Source organism: Scatophagus argus, chromosome 4 (genome assembly GCF_020382885.2).
Source record: "Scatophagus argus isolate fScaArg1 chromosome 4, fScaArg1.pri, whole genome shotgun sequence".
Classification (NCBI taxonomy): Eukaryota; Metazoa; Chordata; class Actinopteri; family Scatophagidae; genus Scatophagus; species Scatophagus argus.
In genome coordinates, this window is record NC_058496.1 from 10,942,677 (window position 1) to 10,958,612 (window position 15,936).

At 37.9% G+C, this 15,936-nt stretch overlaps 2 protein-coding genes across 3 annotated transcripts; one reads left to right on the forward strand and one right to left on the reverse strand.

Annotated features, from left to right (window-relative positions):
- The first annotated feature begins 32 nt into the window (after positions 1-32).
- Positions 33-6,468, forward strand: elac1 (elaC ribonuclease Z 1). Its single transcript, XM_046387665.1, has 5 exons — positions 33-307; positions 1,336-1,542; positions 2,017-2,075; positions 2,696-2,906; positions 3,515-6,468. Exons 1-5 carry the CDS (start codon positions 151-153, stop codon positions 3,985-3,987), a joined length of 1,107 nt encoding a protein of 368 aa, XP_046243621.1. The 5' UTR covers positions 33-150; the 3' UTR covers positions 3,988-6,468.
- mier3b (mesoderm induction early response 1, family member 3 b) lies at positions 4,569-13,920 on the reverse strand. 2 transcript variants are annotated; one of them, XM_046387663.1, is made up of 13 exons: positions 13,810-13,920; positions 12,946-12,970; positions 12,555-12,700; positions 12,056-12,178; positions 11,822-11,945; positions 9,958-10,031; positions 9,756-9,828; positions 9,517-9,665; positions 9,246-9,327; positions 8,427-8,521; positions 8,199-8,326; positions 7,935-8,089; positions 4,569-7,739 (listed from the first exon to the last, which is right to left on the reverse strand). In XM_046387663.1, exons 1-13 carry the CDS (start codon positions 13,816-13,818, stop codon positions 7,264-7,266), a joined length of 1,659 nt encoding a protein of 552 aa, XP_046243619.1. In that variant the 5' UTR covers positions 13,819-13,920; the 3' UTR covers positions 4,569-7,263. The 2 variants fall into 2 exon arrangements, with proteins under 2 accessions (XP_046243619.1, XP_046243620.1); XM_046387664.1 differs by lacking the exon at positions 13,810-13,920 and adding an exon at positions 13,526-13,792.
- Positions 13,921-15,936: the final 2,016 nt, after the last annotated feature.

Sequence of the window (15,936 nt, forward strand, 5' to 3'; positions counted from 1 at the left end):
AGAGGTATTTTAATATTCCAGCGTGACTTGAACGCCGCACAGTCGCTCTTGTTACGTCATCACCGCGTGACGGTTTACAGCTAGCATGGCACACCGCTTCAGTTGTGTTTGTAGGCAATTTTCGGCAGTTTTCTTGTAACTCAAGGGAGGATGAGCATGGATGTGACTTTCCTCGGGACCGGCTCGGCTTACCCGTCCCCTCAACGCGGCGCCTCGGCTCTGGTGCTGCGGACGGAAGGGGAGTGTTGGCTGTTTGACTGCGGGGAAGGAACGCAGACCCAACTGATGAAGAGCCACCTCAGAGCCGGTGAGTCACTGCAGCTATTCGTACCGCCTGCTGCTAAACTAAAACATGGTTTCAAAAGTTACTGAATAGCTTTTAACTCAGACCTGACACACACACACTCCAACTGTCCATTGAACTTTTTGTAACGTTTATTCTTCTCTTCCCAAAAGTGGAGTAGAAGCTCAATTTCCAGATGAGTTTAGGTATGAAAAAGTATGAAAAATATACAAAATTACTACTAATTAACTTGTCACGAAACTTGCCCGTTTCTGTTCAATTTACTTTTATTTTAATTTACTTTTTGACATTTTTACTTTAGTAAAAGCAACAGTGCCACAGTCTAGAAATACTCCGTTACAACAAGTCCCCCATTCAACATTTTACGTAAAATTATATTAGCATCAAAATAGAGACCTACTTTAAGTGCAAAAACAAAAAGTCCTCATTGTGCAAAATGTCCATTTTCAGAATAATGTGTTTTATATTATTGACTTATAATTATTGATATATTTACATATTTGTACTCTAATGTTAACGCTGCTAAAAATGGAGTTATTTTTTTATTTACCATATACACTGCTGAGTAGCTTGTGAGTTTCATACATACATCCTGATTTATTTGTTGGTTATATTTTGTATCTTTAATCTGAACCTACAAAGTCATTGAACCTACAAAGTCATTGAAATGTGAAAAGTACGACATTAGCCTCTGAAATGTAGAGGTGTAAGTTTACTCCCTGTCTTTTCTTTGACTTTTTTTTTTATTTTATTTATGTATTATTTAACCTTTTTTGATCTCAGGCAAATGAAGTCTGATGATTACCAACATCTTTAGAGTCTAGAAGACTTTGGACAACAATGAATGATTGATGTGACACTAATTTGGTGTTTTAGCCTTCTTTATTTACTGCCTTCAATCCAGGATAACTAGTTCCTTATTTCCATGATGTATTTACCCTTAACTAATTTAGACAAAATGTCCACCACTCTCTCTACGTTCCCATTAGGACACCTGTAGTGTGTTATATTATGTCATGCTTTCTACGCAGGTCGAATCACCAAGGTTTTCATCTCACATCTGCATGGAGATCACCTCTTTGGTCTGCCTGGTCTCCTTTGCACATTGAGCCTCAACACCAACCCAGACCCTCAGCAGAGTCCTAACTGTGTGGACGTCTATGGGCCCCGGGGCCTCCGTCGCTTCCTAAGGGTGACACTTGGCCTCACAGGCTCGCAGCTGCTCTTTCCTTATGCAGGCAGGTCCAAAATGCACACCTGAGCTCTAATGTGTTCACACTATTGCTTTTTTTTTTAAATACTGATGATGGAAAGTTAACCTGAGTGGCCCAGCAGACCTCCTCTGCAGGCTGAGTGTGTATGCTACCCACAGGACTGCTATTCCCTCAATATATATGTTGCTATCCTCAGCATTTCCAAATTTTCTTTGCTTCATTCAACATGTATGCAACGGTTCCAATAAAGATATTTTGGAAAATCAGCTGCTTTTCACCTTAAAGTAACCAATCACAGCTACACCACAGCTATCATGTTTAATACTTATATATATTATACTGAAAAATGCAACATGTTTTTTCATCCTTATTTATTTGCAGTATTTTACACAGCAAATGGAGTTACTGCTTCTGTCTACTTGATTTGTTCTATTTTGTGTTATACTTGATGCTGATTCCTCTGCTCTCATCTCACCTACATTGTGTATGTTTCTGTAGTACATGAGCTGGAGCCCACAGCTGACCAGAGTCCAGAGGAGGGACAGCTCAGCATGGAGGTATGTGATGGTGTTTATGTTCTTCCTGTGTGGTGATAAATCGCACCTTAACTCTCTGTGTCATGTATAATACAGTACATGTTCAATAGGGCTGGACTGATATCTGGATTTCATTTATTTTAGCTATGATTAAAAAAAAAAAAGAAAAAAAGATCAAACAGCCCAACTGGATTCCTCCAAGACTTCTAAAATATGTCATGAGCTTCAGTCTATCCTATCTTTAAAGAATTTATCATTTAACAAAATCCATTTTTTCACAATGCAATCCAGTCTGTGAGATCAGTGTATGTTCTGTGCTTTACCTGCATCCATTTTGCAATGTTATAATCTGTCACTTAAAACGTCAAAATTTAAAATGTCAACTAATGAACTAAGCCTTATGTTTATTTTATTTACATGAAACACATAAGTAAACATCTTCTATGATGTTGGACTTGAAAACTGAATTACTTGATCAAACTTAATTATGGTTTATAGTCATGAATCCTGCCTATACACACATAATGGTGAATTACAAGTCTCTCTTATTTTTATTTTATTCAGCTCGAGAGTCAGGACAGTGTTCTCCACCCTCACAGGAGCACGTAATCTTCAGTGTTTTGTGTTTTGCGTCTCTCGAGATGACAGCAGAGTGCGGTGCTCTGCACCCACAGGAGCAGCAGGGCAGGACCATCTCCCTGGACGTGTCCAGTGACTCTTACCTCCTCTTTGAAGACAAGAAGTTTGTTGTCAAGGCCTTCAGGTTGTTTCACCGCATCCCCTCATTTGGTTTTTGCATTGAGGAACATGATCGACCAGGAAGACTGAAGACTGAACTCCTCAAGGAACTAGGTAAATGCTCTTTGTGCCTTTTTACGTTTTTTCAGACATAAAGTAGTTTATATATATATATAATCAATCAATCATTCATATAATACACATTCAGTTCACATTTTCTACTGGACAACCTTTCAGGCTCACAAATTTTTCTTGTATTTAATGCAAACCACCACTTGCATATTGTATTTCCACAGCCAAAGGTCAGCAGTTTAGTCTTCTTAATTGGCTGTGGTCCGCACAGAAGCACCACATGTTTTATTAAAATGAAAGAAATGCAGTTTACAGGATATAATGTTAGGGTGCACCAACAGGTCAGTAATTGTTTTTAAAAACTTTTAAAATCTTTACTCTTAAAACTGCTAAAAATACACAATTCTTTGACAGATACAAGCGAACAACAAAAGTTTTAGGATAAAATTCAGAGAAAGAACAATTTTTTTGCATTTCTGGTAATTATCACGTGGTAATTAGATGGAAAATAAAATGTGATGCATTGATTTATTCAAGTACTCAAGTGTTCAAGCGTTGTAATTAGGAAATAGTTTTTTGTCTTTTGTATTAATTCTGTGACACACTTGTGGCAAGCAGAACTGTGAATGATCTGATGATATGTCCCCCAGGCCTGAAACCAGGGCCGCTTTACGGGCGGCTCAAAGCTGGAGAGCCTGTAACTCTGGAGGGCGGGCGTGTCGTTGAGCCTAGTGAGGTGCTGGAAGAACCCGTTGCTGGGAGGAAAGTGTGCATTTTAGGGGACTGTAGCTCAGTTCTCGGGGAAGGACCTCTGGCACTGTGCAGTGGAGCAGACATTCTGATTCATGAGGCCACCCTTGGGAACGAGCACCAAGACAAAGCAGTGGACCACGGACACAGTACGCCTGGAATGGCGGCGGCGGTGGCTCTGGCTTGCTGTGCGCGCAGGCTGGTGTTGTACCACTTCAGCCAGAGGTACAAACCGTGCTCCCTGCAGAAGGAAGGGGATGAGGATGATGTCTCAGAGCTCAAGAGACAGGCTGAAGAAGCTCTACAGGACAGCGGCATAGAGGTAATTCTAGCTGAGGACTTTTTGACTTTGCCCATTCCTCTCAGAAGATGAAAGTAAGGAACTACTGATTTAGTTTTTATATTGCCTGTGGTAGCTCTGATTTTAAAAAAGCAGAGCAGCTCTGCCTGTCTGCTGTTAGTTTACTCCAGTTGGCAGTTAACTTCTTAGCCATTACAAGCATTATTTATCATTCTGTGATTTGAAAATTCCAGTGGTTAAAAGTTGAAAAGTAAGTCATGGAGTTTATCAATATCCTTAAGTTACATGTGTGCAGTAAATTTGCAAAACAGTCTCAGCTCAAAGTCAACTGGCTGACTAGTTTAGCTTCTTTTGCATCAAAAGTTTTCAAAGAGCGCTTTTCTGACTTCTCTATTATGGCTTTTTAATTGAACTCAACAGTTCACTCTTGACTTTGGAAACAGCAGCTGACAAAACAGTTTCAGCTCAAGGTCCACTTAACGTGTTCATACTTGCTTGTTCAATCCAATTTATCTTGTAGAAATTCCGTTTCATTTTGTTTTTTTTCAGTTTGTAATGTCAACATCTAACTTAACAAAAACCACAATCTCTGCGAATGAATCGGTAAATTTACAGTTTCTGTACGATGATAATGAACATGCCATCATCTCCGAACCTTTTCCAGAGCTTTATTTCTGGATCTGTACACAAGGTATTAAAGTACAACAGAAAATACAAAATAATGTTTAACAAAAGAGGAAAAAAAAAACAACTCAATGTTTCTGTACAATTCTTATAAACAATAAAGATAGCTTCTTGAACATTTCTCATAGTGAAGTTTTGATTGTCTCTATTTCTGGATATACATTTTTAAGTTTTGTAGGTTTTTATTCACAAAGGTGTTTCTGTTTTCATCAAAGGACTTGAGAGTTTTCTTTTTCAAAACCACAACTGCTATAATTTTTTTTTCCTTTTTAAACTTCAAAACACAATACAAAATATAAAATTAATTTGTTTAGTGCTTGCTTGCACACACAAGTCTCATACCAGAGATATCAATAAAATATCACATTTTCGAGAGTTCACAGGGTGGTGAAAAACCTACTTCTACGACTGAATGGCCTTTACATTCTGACAGTTTTTCTGAGTCTTTGTACAAACCACAGGTGAAATAAATATCACTGCACTGCTAAAGCTAGAAGAGCTTGGAGGACCTACTGCATTATGCACGTTGCATTAAAAGAGAAACTAGCTCTCCACATACTCAGAGCAGCAGCCATCCCTTTACCATCAAAGACAAATATAGACGACAACATGTAAAAAGTTTTTTTTTTCGAGGAAAGAAAAATGAGTGTCTTTTACACATGGCTGCAACTTCTGTATGCAAATTTGCAACACTGAGTAATATCAATACGTCTTCAGGTAAAGCCGTTTTAAGTGGTACACTTGAGAAATGGACACAGCTGGCATGCGTGGTTTCAGCTGGGTCGTGGGGGGTTTGGGTATCATGACTTTCCAAAGAGGGGGAAAAAAACAAACAAACAAAAAAAAAAAACAAATTCAAACACCAAGTCAACCAGTAAAATGCAAAACCCAAAATATCTGTACATTATCTACAAATTATTGCCTTTTGACAAGGAATCAAATTAAAACCTTTGTATTGACACAGATTCACAAGTGTAAGAGGTCAGTTAATAGACTTTTAAAGGCTATTTGCTAATTATTTACATGAAACACATAAGTAAACATCTTCTATGATGTTGGGCTTGAAAACTGAATTACTTGATCAAACTTAAGTATGGTTTATAGTCATGAATCCTGTCTATACACACATAATGGTGAATTACAAGTCTACGGACAAGACAAACATGGTGTTCCCCTGAAACAAACTAATTATTCATAGCACAATGCATAGATAAATTAAGTAAACACTACTACTGCATCCAATCAACTGACGATGACCCGCTAAACATTTTACAATTCACAATTATGGACTTCAGTCAACAGAAAATGGCTCCATTTCTGCCACTAGACTCCCAGGAAATAATCGACCAGATTATACAAGGCCTTCTCTCATCATAACAGGTCAGGCAGGTTAAATACAAATACAGAGTGGCTTTAAATAAAGACATAATACTGCTAGCAGGTTTACCCAAGCTTGCTAAGTGGTCTGAAAGTGGCATTGCTTATTTCTAATGGGGGTATGAATTTAGGAGCATATTTTAACATATTTTTTTCACTACAACTAAAGAAAAAGTATAGCTTAGCTTGCCTAAAAGAAGCATGAGTGAAAGCTTTAGTTCCAAAGATTAAACAAAAATATCAAATGTAAAAGCATAATCAATAAATACAAGAATTACGATGCCTGATGATGTTTAAATGAGTATTAAACCGATCAATATCTTTGCATTGCAATATTGCTTTGATGGTTTTCTTGTTTGACTGTCTTTCCCTCCTGGAAAGAAGCAAGATTTTTTTTTTAAAAAAAATTCCAATATCCACCTGTAAAATAAGGTGACTCCTATTATGTTACTCTGTAAGGTATTCTTTGTCACCGGTACAGGAAAACCTATGAATGAGAAACAATTTGAGTTTGACAACATGGGATAAGAAAAGAAAAAAAAAACTACCACATTCACGTTCCAGTTTGGCAACTTTGAACAGTTTAAAAGTAAAGCAAACTACACACCAACTTCCCCCAGCGAAAATAAAAAGAAAACCAAACTGCAAGGCCTTAGCAGCTGAGGCTATGACACTTCCTGGTCTCTAAGCTAATCTCCATGCTAGTGTTGCTCTTCATACAAAGTCTAGCCCGGTTTATCTGGACAAATAAAACCATTTTCACCAGTCTGGTGACTAAAAAGTACCTGTAAACCAAACACTAACGTTAAAAAAAAAGTACCACTTCAAACAACAAAGACAAGCAACTAAATACTAACACTAGAGGCAGCAAACTAAGCCATTTTTGGCAGCTGGAAAGAATGGCAGGATAACATATTGTAGTTCTGAAGATGTTGTGTGTAGATCTGAGGGAGGAAGATACACAACTCTCCTACTGCAGCCTCTGGGCCCCACTGTACATGGACGTTACACATCTCAAGACCACAAAACAAAAATAAAATAAATGGCTATATAAACTCTTGAGAGAAATCAAGATTTTAGTTCTATATGATAGACATCACTGATGTCATATTACACAAAAAATGAAAACAAAAAGTATATTCATATACATATATATATATAGATATATATATATATATATATAATAGAATTTAAACAAATTGGATTCTCCAGTGAGGTCAGTCTTATGTACAAGCGGTATAAGGGGTTTCAAAAGGGAAGAACAAGGGGGGAGGGGGACGAGGAAGATCACTCTGACTGAAGTGCCGCAGCATGCTGTGTGTGGTGCCGTGTGTGTGCTCCCAGAAAGCCGTTGGGCTCGCCGCTGCCAGCCAAGCTCCCAAAGTCTGTGACAGACACTGCCATTTTGGCGCCGGTGATTCGGTGGTGGTGCGCCGCTGTCCGTCGTGCTTCGAAGTCCACTCCAAGGTTACCCACAGATACATCATTGATAAAGGAGTCAGGAAGGGCCATCTTGAGTCTCTTGGAGGGCCGCTCGCAGTCCTTGTTGACGCACACTCCTCCTAGCTGGCCCAGGTCAGAGTGGTAGAACCCAGCGTCGAGCATGTTGAGGCAGTCGGGGTCGGAGCCATTAGAAGGGAACCCAAGAGATTCATCGTGGTTCAGGGACCCACGATGGAGACTGTCCAGTGAAGGAAAGCTGTAGGAGTCCAGGCAACTAACCTCTGCAGGGCTGCACACTGTGGCGACACTGTTACTCAATGCTGCAAGGAGACACGACACTCAGTTAACACTGACTTTTAACTGACTCACTAATCAAAAAACATGTTGAAAGGGTAAAATGACATAAACTTGTGTAATGAGAAAAAAATTCAATACAACAGTTTCCTTTAATTTGATCAAGTATTTCTTATGCTCATGTTTTCTCCACAACTCTAAAACTAAGTCCCATTACTGACCTGTGAGGTCACTGGCAGTGATGGAGTTGAGCAGGCTGAGCTGTTGGTCCGTGGTGTTCTCCAGCCTTCCTCCTCCACCTGTTCCTGAACACACAGAGGAGGAACTGTCCACTGCCAGTCCTTCTGCTTCATCCACCAGCCTGTCCATCAGGTCACTGGACACAAAGAAAAGGGTTTCATTTTAGTTTCCTGCGAATTATCTTTGTTTTTTTTCCCTCAGAGCCCACTGTGTCAATCACAAGCGAAAACAAGGCAAACACTTACGTTACACCAGGATAGCTGCTGTACTTTTTCTTCCCAAATCGATTCTGCTGCACAAAAAAGTCAAAGCGCTCCGACTTCTTCCACATGTAGTAAAACGCCACACATTCTGCTACTGTTCGTGTTGTGACCTGGGGAAGAGTGCAATTACAAGGAATGATCACAGCTCTATTTTGTGCCCTTTCATAGTTGCGAAGAAGGAGAATCTCAGTTCAGGAAATGAAGACTCACTTTGTGTTTCTGTATGAGGTGAAAATTCTTGTCATACATCTGTAGTGCGTGTTCAAAGTTCTTGCATTCCTCCTCAGACCACAGAGGTGATTTTTCTGAAATCAAACCAGACACACATTAACACATTGTTGGAGTATAATCAAGCAATCCATGTAGACCTACAAAAACTCAAGTCAATCTTTGTGAAAGCTTTAATTTTTATATTTCTAGCCACTGTAAGCAATGTGTTGATTAATCTAATTTTTTTTTCTACTTTTTACTAACTTTTTGCTTTTTTTATTTGACTATGCAGGATGATTTCTAATATTTAGCTCTTCACTGAGTAGATTAGATGGTCAAATACAGAGATACACCCTAATACGAGTTTGTCTATACTGTGTGTTACCATACAGAATGGATTTTAAGAGCCAAATAAAATTCTCCACGATCACTTGTAGAGCTCACTGCATGCTAATGAGAGAGTTTATGCTTCATAAACTGACAGTTTAGGAAGTAAGGCACACATTTGTAGAATATAAAAATGTAAGCAAAGAGCAAAAAATATTTTGGGGAAAAAGGTGATTCACCAGTAGTTGTGTGGTTAAAAGTCAAATGCTAAGCAGCATGAAGTTGTCATCAGAGGCAAAGTGAAAAGATAAAAGTAAAAGATTAGCAAGTTATCGTGCATCATTAAATTACACTGGTGTCTCTGGTTGTCACATTTAACATCCTTTCTAAATTTAAATATTCTCTTATGTATGTACGTTTTATGAATTTTTTTTGCTTGTACTGCATTCTTATTCCCTTCTCTTTTCAGCCCACAGTGTTTCCTTTACTTACCTTTTGAGGACTTTACACGGTTGCAGTATCTCTCTAGTGCTTCGCGGGTGTTGTAGTTGCATTTGACAAGCTCATTCAGGGCCTGTGTGGAAAGAGCGGAGTGATTAAGACTGCAACATTGGCCACACATCACACATACCTCAAAGGTAATGGCTGTCAGATATGGTGAATTAAAGTCAATGAAAAATCATGCCGACTGCATAATCCTACACGCATCGCTAATACCATGTTCATCAACATTAAAGGTTTGATAAATGAAGACATGACTGACCTGTTCATTGTCTCGAACATGTATCCCTTGTTTGTCACATCCTGCCTTTTCATCTGTTGTCCGTGACAACACTTCTGACAGGAAACTCCTAACCTTGCTTTCTGGCAATGTACCCGGGCTCCATAATAACTCGTCTTCATCTTCATAAGCTGCATAACAATAGATGTTACAGTAAGATTAGTCACCTTACGCATATTATTTTGGCTTTATTATATTGTGAGCAATCACAATGAAGTCACCTTTCTCCCCATCTTTGTAGTGACAAAGGCAAGAGGGAACCTCTGCTTGGTACTCTGTTCCCACCATTATTTCCTGTGATAAAAACAAAACAGAAGTCAATACAGAGCATTTTAATCAACTAGTGCTGATTCAGCTTAAAGCATTCAGTAAACTACCTTTATTCCTCCCTTAACGTGCTGCAAAATTGAATGTGTAATTTACCTTTCGCGAGTCCTCTGGGCTTGGGCCATCTTCATCACACTCTGACTCTTTATCACCGTCAGAGATAGCGTTGGCTGATGAAAAGATAAATGACAAATACATACATTGAGGTGCATGGAATTTCTTTGCACTGAGGCTTGATGGTTTACCTTAAAACCTGGTTACCTGCTACAGTAAGTTAGCAAGAAGTAATCAAATTTTCTCCAATATACATAAGTTCAACTAAATATTTTGGAAGGTTCAGATTATGCACAGAACCGGTTCATGACCTGGTCACATTCTACAATGACATAATATTTAATAAATCAACAGAAAATCAATCATCAACAAGCACATAATTTTTTATAAGAGATTAAATTATTCTGTAGAGTTTTTCTTTTCTTTGTCTGAAATTGACTCAGTAGTGTTATAAATGAAGGTCACCCCTCAATAAACCTGCAAGTACAATTAAAGGATAAATACATGAATTAACAGCTTTTCAATTTGCTGTTTCTTGAACGGCATTTTATAGCACTGTTAACTTAATTTGTAAGTTTTAGACTATTTTTTTTAAAACAAACTAAGTCATTTAAAGCACTTTATTTGGTTCTACATTGTTATAATGAAAGGCATTTATTTTACTATTTGACATTTCATGAACAAATGATTGGTGAAGTTTTTATATACATCATCAATACTGAAACCAATCAGCTGTACATTTAACCTAATGTAGTATGTAGTAGTAATGTGAAAAAGCACTACACATGTTGTCATTGCAGCCAAAACCACAAAAAAAGAAAAAAACATGAAATGTGGCTGACATGATTTGTTTTTTGTTTTTTTTTTAAATCTTTTAAAGAAATGTGGGTAGTTATACAATTCTCAAACCTTAACATTTGCAAAAATGTCTTGTAAATCTGAATCAACTAGTTAATCTACAGTAAAGTGATCAGCAACTGCTCTCATAATCAACAAACTCACTTTTCAAGTAAAAACACTAAACATTGTCTAGTTCCAGCTTCTGATTTGTGTGGATTCGCTGCTTTTGTTTGTCTTTTACTTATTTTATTTGACAGCGAACTGAACACCTCTGAGTTTTGGATTGCTAATCAGACATAACAAGACTGGGAGCAGGTATCAAAGACGAACTCACACTCACATGATAGTATCACAATAACGGCAACACAGACTGTGCTATATTCAGAGCATGACAAGACATTCAGGGCTAAGGAGTGACGATGATAACACTAACGTGACAAACAGCAGGGTTATTGCTACGCATGGACACTCCGCCACAGACACACCAGAAAGCCTGTTGCCACTGGCTCAGCTGCAATAGTTACCACAGACTGTCAAAGCTCAGTGAACTCAGCACAGAGTATGTCAGTAGTTGCTTATGGCTGGTCATTTTGCTTGCATTACTTCTTTGTTGTCACCCAAAATTGCAGTCCATTTGAACAGCAGGGGCTACAACTAACAGTTTCCATTAGAGATTCATCTACTGATTATTGCCTTGATTAATCTGTCTATAAAATGTCAAAAAATGTGATCATTACAATTTCCCAGAGCCCAAAAGCACTGTATCCTTCAAACTGCTTCCTTTATCCAACCAATAGCCCAAAGGCAACAAATCCTTATGTTTAAGAAGCTGGAGCCTGCAAATCTTCAGACATTTTTGCTTGAAAAATGACTGAAGCAATTATTTGATAGTCAAAATATTTGGCAACTAAATTTTCTTATAATCAACTAATCAATTAATAGGTAATTGTAGCACTAATTTCCCCTAGTTTTTTTTTTTTAGCGCAGGACATTGTATGACAATCTTTAATCAGGCAAAGCTACAGTCTTGTAGTACTTTTTTTAGTACATGTAAAACATCACTTACATCGAAGTGTTCTTGGAAAGAAATCGGTAGCCTCATGGGAGGTGACAGAAGGGGTCAGATCATCAGCTGAGGACTGGGTCTCCTCCTCATAGTCCCCAGACAGCAGGTCTTTAGCTATTTCCTCCTAGGATGACAGAATAATATCCATTGTATGATGAGGCAGACAAAGGGTGATCAATTATTTCTAATCTCAAATGTATTTAATAACACCACCAGAAAACAGTAATTATTTACCTTGTCCAAAGTCATGTCAGGCAGCTCATCAGTCAGGTCTCCGGAAGAGCTGTCTATACTAGAGCCTGCTGAGGCCTCGTAGCGATAGATGGCCAGCAGCTCCTCTAACGGCATGTTCCCCTCCTGGGAGACAAAAAAGGAGGAAATGCAAACTTAGCATATCATAAATTAAGAGAATTTAGGAATGAAATTAACAGAATATAAGTGTACTTGATCTTCATTAATTGTAGCATCCGCAGCTATATAACACACTATCATCAGAAAGGATGCACCACCCACTGGCATAGCATCTTTCAGATACTACCCCCCTACACACACATTACAACAGAATATCAATATTTGCAACCCAATGTCATTTAGCGGTGTCCTTAGGTTCCCACATTAACAATACATACATAACTTTTACATGCACAAAGAGAGATTTGACTATTTTAAGGAACAAATGAATTCATTCAATTTTGCACAAGTAAATGCCATTTTATGAAATTTATGAGTTTACCCTCTCCAGATCTGCAAGCTCAGAGCGAAAATTTCTCCCTCCCTCCAAAGACTCTTCCTCCTCCAGAGTCCTCTCATCATCATACTCATGAACTAACATTTCTGCTGTTGGGTCAAAGTCATGGTCCTCTGATGATAAAGAGCCAACTGAGGGAGAGAAAATGAAAAGAAAGAAAAAAAAACAATCATAAAAAAACATAAATTTACCAGTCTTACCACGTATTTTGTCAATTTCAAGGCCATTTTCTTTGACAAAGTAAACAATAAAAAATATAGAATTTTATTTTCATATTTCTGTTGTGCAATATTGTTCAATTATAACAGCTAAATTTAAGGAAGTTCACCATAAGCTGTAGATACCAAGACTGAATTGATAGCAGAGGTTTTCTTACCTGGACTTGAACTCCCTAGGGAAGCCTGTAAAGAAAAAAGCCAAAGCATGAATGAGTACAAAAGCTGAAACGTGGATTCAACTATCATGCTAACATTTTAACCTAAAATATCCAATCAAGCGCAGTAAATAAAATGCGCTTATTGTTGTGTTATGACCAACGAAAACCTTTCGCTGGGAAAAATCCATTTGCCGCTAACGTTACCTGAACAAGGTGGCTAATATAACGTCAGCCGCGGCGGAAAGCCACAAACTGGGAACAATTGTGAGCAACAATGCAGTTTTAAACCCCTGGAAAACAGTGATTCCCTTCGTATGAGACGATCAACGTAAAAAACACGAACATTTTGAGGGGGACAGTACGATTTACGCAGTGTCGGCTCCTGTAATAGTTAGCTAGCCAACAGGCTAACCCCAAACCCTAGTGTTAACGTTATGCATCGAAAAATGTAAACACTAATTTAGTTAGCGCGGTACAGCAATCGACTGAATAGGATTCTCTATGCAGTAAAGCTGTCACCGATTTAGCTTAAATAGAAAAAAACAAAATTCTATTTATAACAAATGCGATATGTTATTACCTTTAACCAGCAAGCTAACGTTAAATTTACGTATCAATTTACACCGCCGCTACACCAAAGCAGCTGAGAGAGCGAAGGCGCAGCGGCCTTGTAGTGAAGGATCAGTCCAAACATTCAAGGATATTTTAGAGGAATAGACATGACAATTATGACACGAAACACGCTGTACAGATGGAAAAAACTATTGTTTCTTCAATCGATAACATAAAAATGAAAAATACAACACTCAAGATCTAAAAATATCGATTTAAGATCGATTGCTTCTCCCCTGTTTTCCCTCTTACCTCCGCCATATTGGTACCTTTCGCTAATGGGCTCGTTCTAGTGCAGTACCCGGATCAGCAGTCTGAGCCAATCAGAGATCCAGGTGTCCGTTGGAGTCGTGACGCCGTTCAAACCAACCACTGATCAGACTAACGGTAATAATTTGTACACGGTAAATCTCCGGAATGAAAATATGACAGTCACAACTATTACATTCAAATCACCGATAAATATTGATATCTACTGATGACATGGCGTTCATCACGTTAATACCTCACCAAATGACATTTCGCTTAAACATTCCTAGAATGTTCTCCCAATATCCCAGCTGATTTCCTGTTCTCAATGCTATTCATCGGAGCTGTGCATACTAAAAGCTCCGTGTTATAACCATAAACATTTTTGGCACTACATATTCCTGCAAGAACTAATTGTGACTATGGCCACGATGTCATTCAGTCATATCATTCCTTTGGATAAATTTTGTAATTTGTCGTGGCACTTTCGCTTATTTAGCTGTCATTCCAACACATATACTAGATTATAATAGGCCATTTTGGCTTACAATAATACCAGAAGGCCCACATACCACTATTATACAGGCTATTAGGCTTATGAAAGTGACAAATCACGGGGGAAAATGTCACTAAGTATTAGTTTTCTTTGATTCTCACTGATATTTCACTGATTCTCTTGTCAAAATACATTTTCTTTTAGTCAGCTGATAGTCTATTTCATACTTAGTTAAATATTCACACCTTACACAAATCAAAAATTGACATATATGACAAATTTACTCTTGAAGCTGCATACCCTTCCTTGGCCTAAAAATAAATGTAAAAAATACAATATTGGTTATTCAAATATTTAATGACTTATTATTTATTTAAAAAATTGTTTACTGACACCCTTTGTTGTTGATCATATCTTCCTGAACAGTTGTTGGCTTATTGAATTAACTCTAAGCTAATTTCCATCCATCATATCATTAATGCATGGACTACTGCTACCATTTTGCTTAAAAAAAAACTAAACTATTCCTGTAAGACAAGGGTTTTGATATACCATATAATAACTTATACTAAAACAATTATATGCAATAATATTTCTCAGAAATAAATTTGATTCAAACCTTTCTTCTGTGTACAGGCCAGCAGAGGGCAAATGTACAAACTGAGTTCCACTCTATTTTACTTCCCCCCTCCATCCCTTGTGGAACACCATTATTATGTAGTAACATGTAAAAACAGAGTGACTGTTTAGGAAGGCAGGTTTAAGATATAATGAAGTTCACTGTGCACTAAATTCAGCAATAGATTATTTTATTTATGTCAGGCTGCTGAAGTAGTTACACAGTATTATATGGATGACAGCAGAAGCTAAAGACTCTTAAAGGTTGCTAGTAGTTCAAGGTGAACCCTGCACCAGCTGCTTCTGTCAAGGGATCTGCAGATGTTTGTGCACAGGACGCTGATGATGAACTGCTTCCTGGCTCATCCAGATCTAGAATAGAAGGAGGGTGTCCTTCCTGCAGCATAACAGAAAGTGTGTCAAATTGCTACCTTTGTTTTGGATTGTGCTGCCAATAACGTTGCTTGTGTGAATTCTTCTTTGAAGGAGCATTATTCAGTTTGTCTTTGAAAAGGTAGTATACAGTATATGCAGTTAGATTTTCTTTTTCTGTTTGGGCATTTGATATGACAAAAATTAGGTAAAACCTGCAGCTCTATTCACATCAAAAAGGATGTCTCAATCATTGGACCTAAAAGTATAATATCCCCATTATAGGTGCGAGAGGGTCTGACAGCCTTGTTGTGCTTGTAAACATTGCCTGTATTGCACTGGAGTCCACATTTGGTCAGTTGTAATGGCAAGTTAAGTTGCTTTTGTGTTGTTTGACTAAAATAAAAAACCAAATTCATCCACACCAGTACATATATTAATACACATGTACAAACATTGGAAGTGGTACTGTTGAATCTATTCTTGCACACACTTTGGTGTGTCCTGTGGTGTATAGGCAAAACACAATATATAACCAAACATGCTGGCTCTTTGGTTGCAAATAGTCAGTGTCAAACTTTTCACTTAAACAATGTTGTCATAGACTATTGTTATTTATTTACAGGTTGGATTTAATTTGTCAC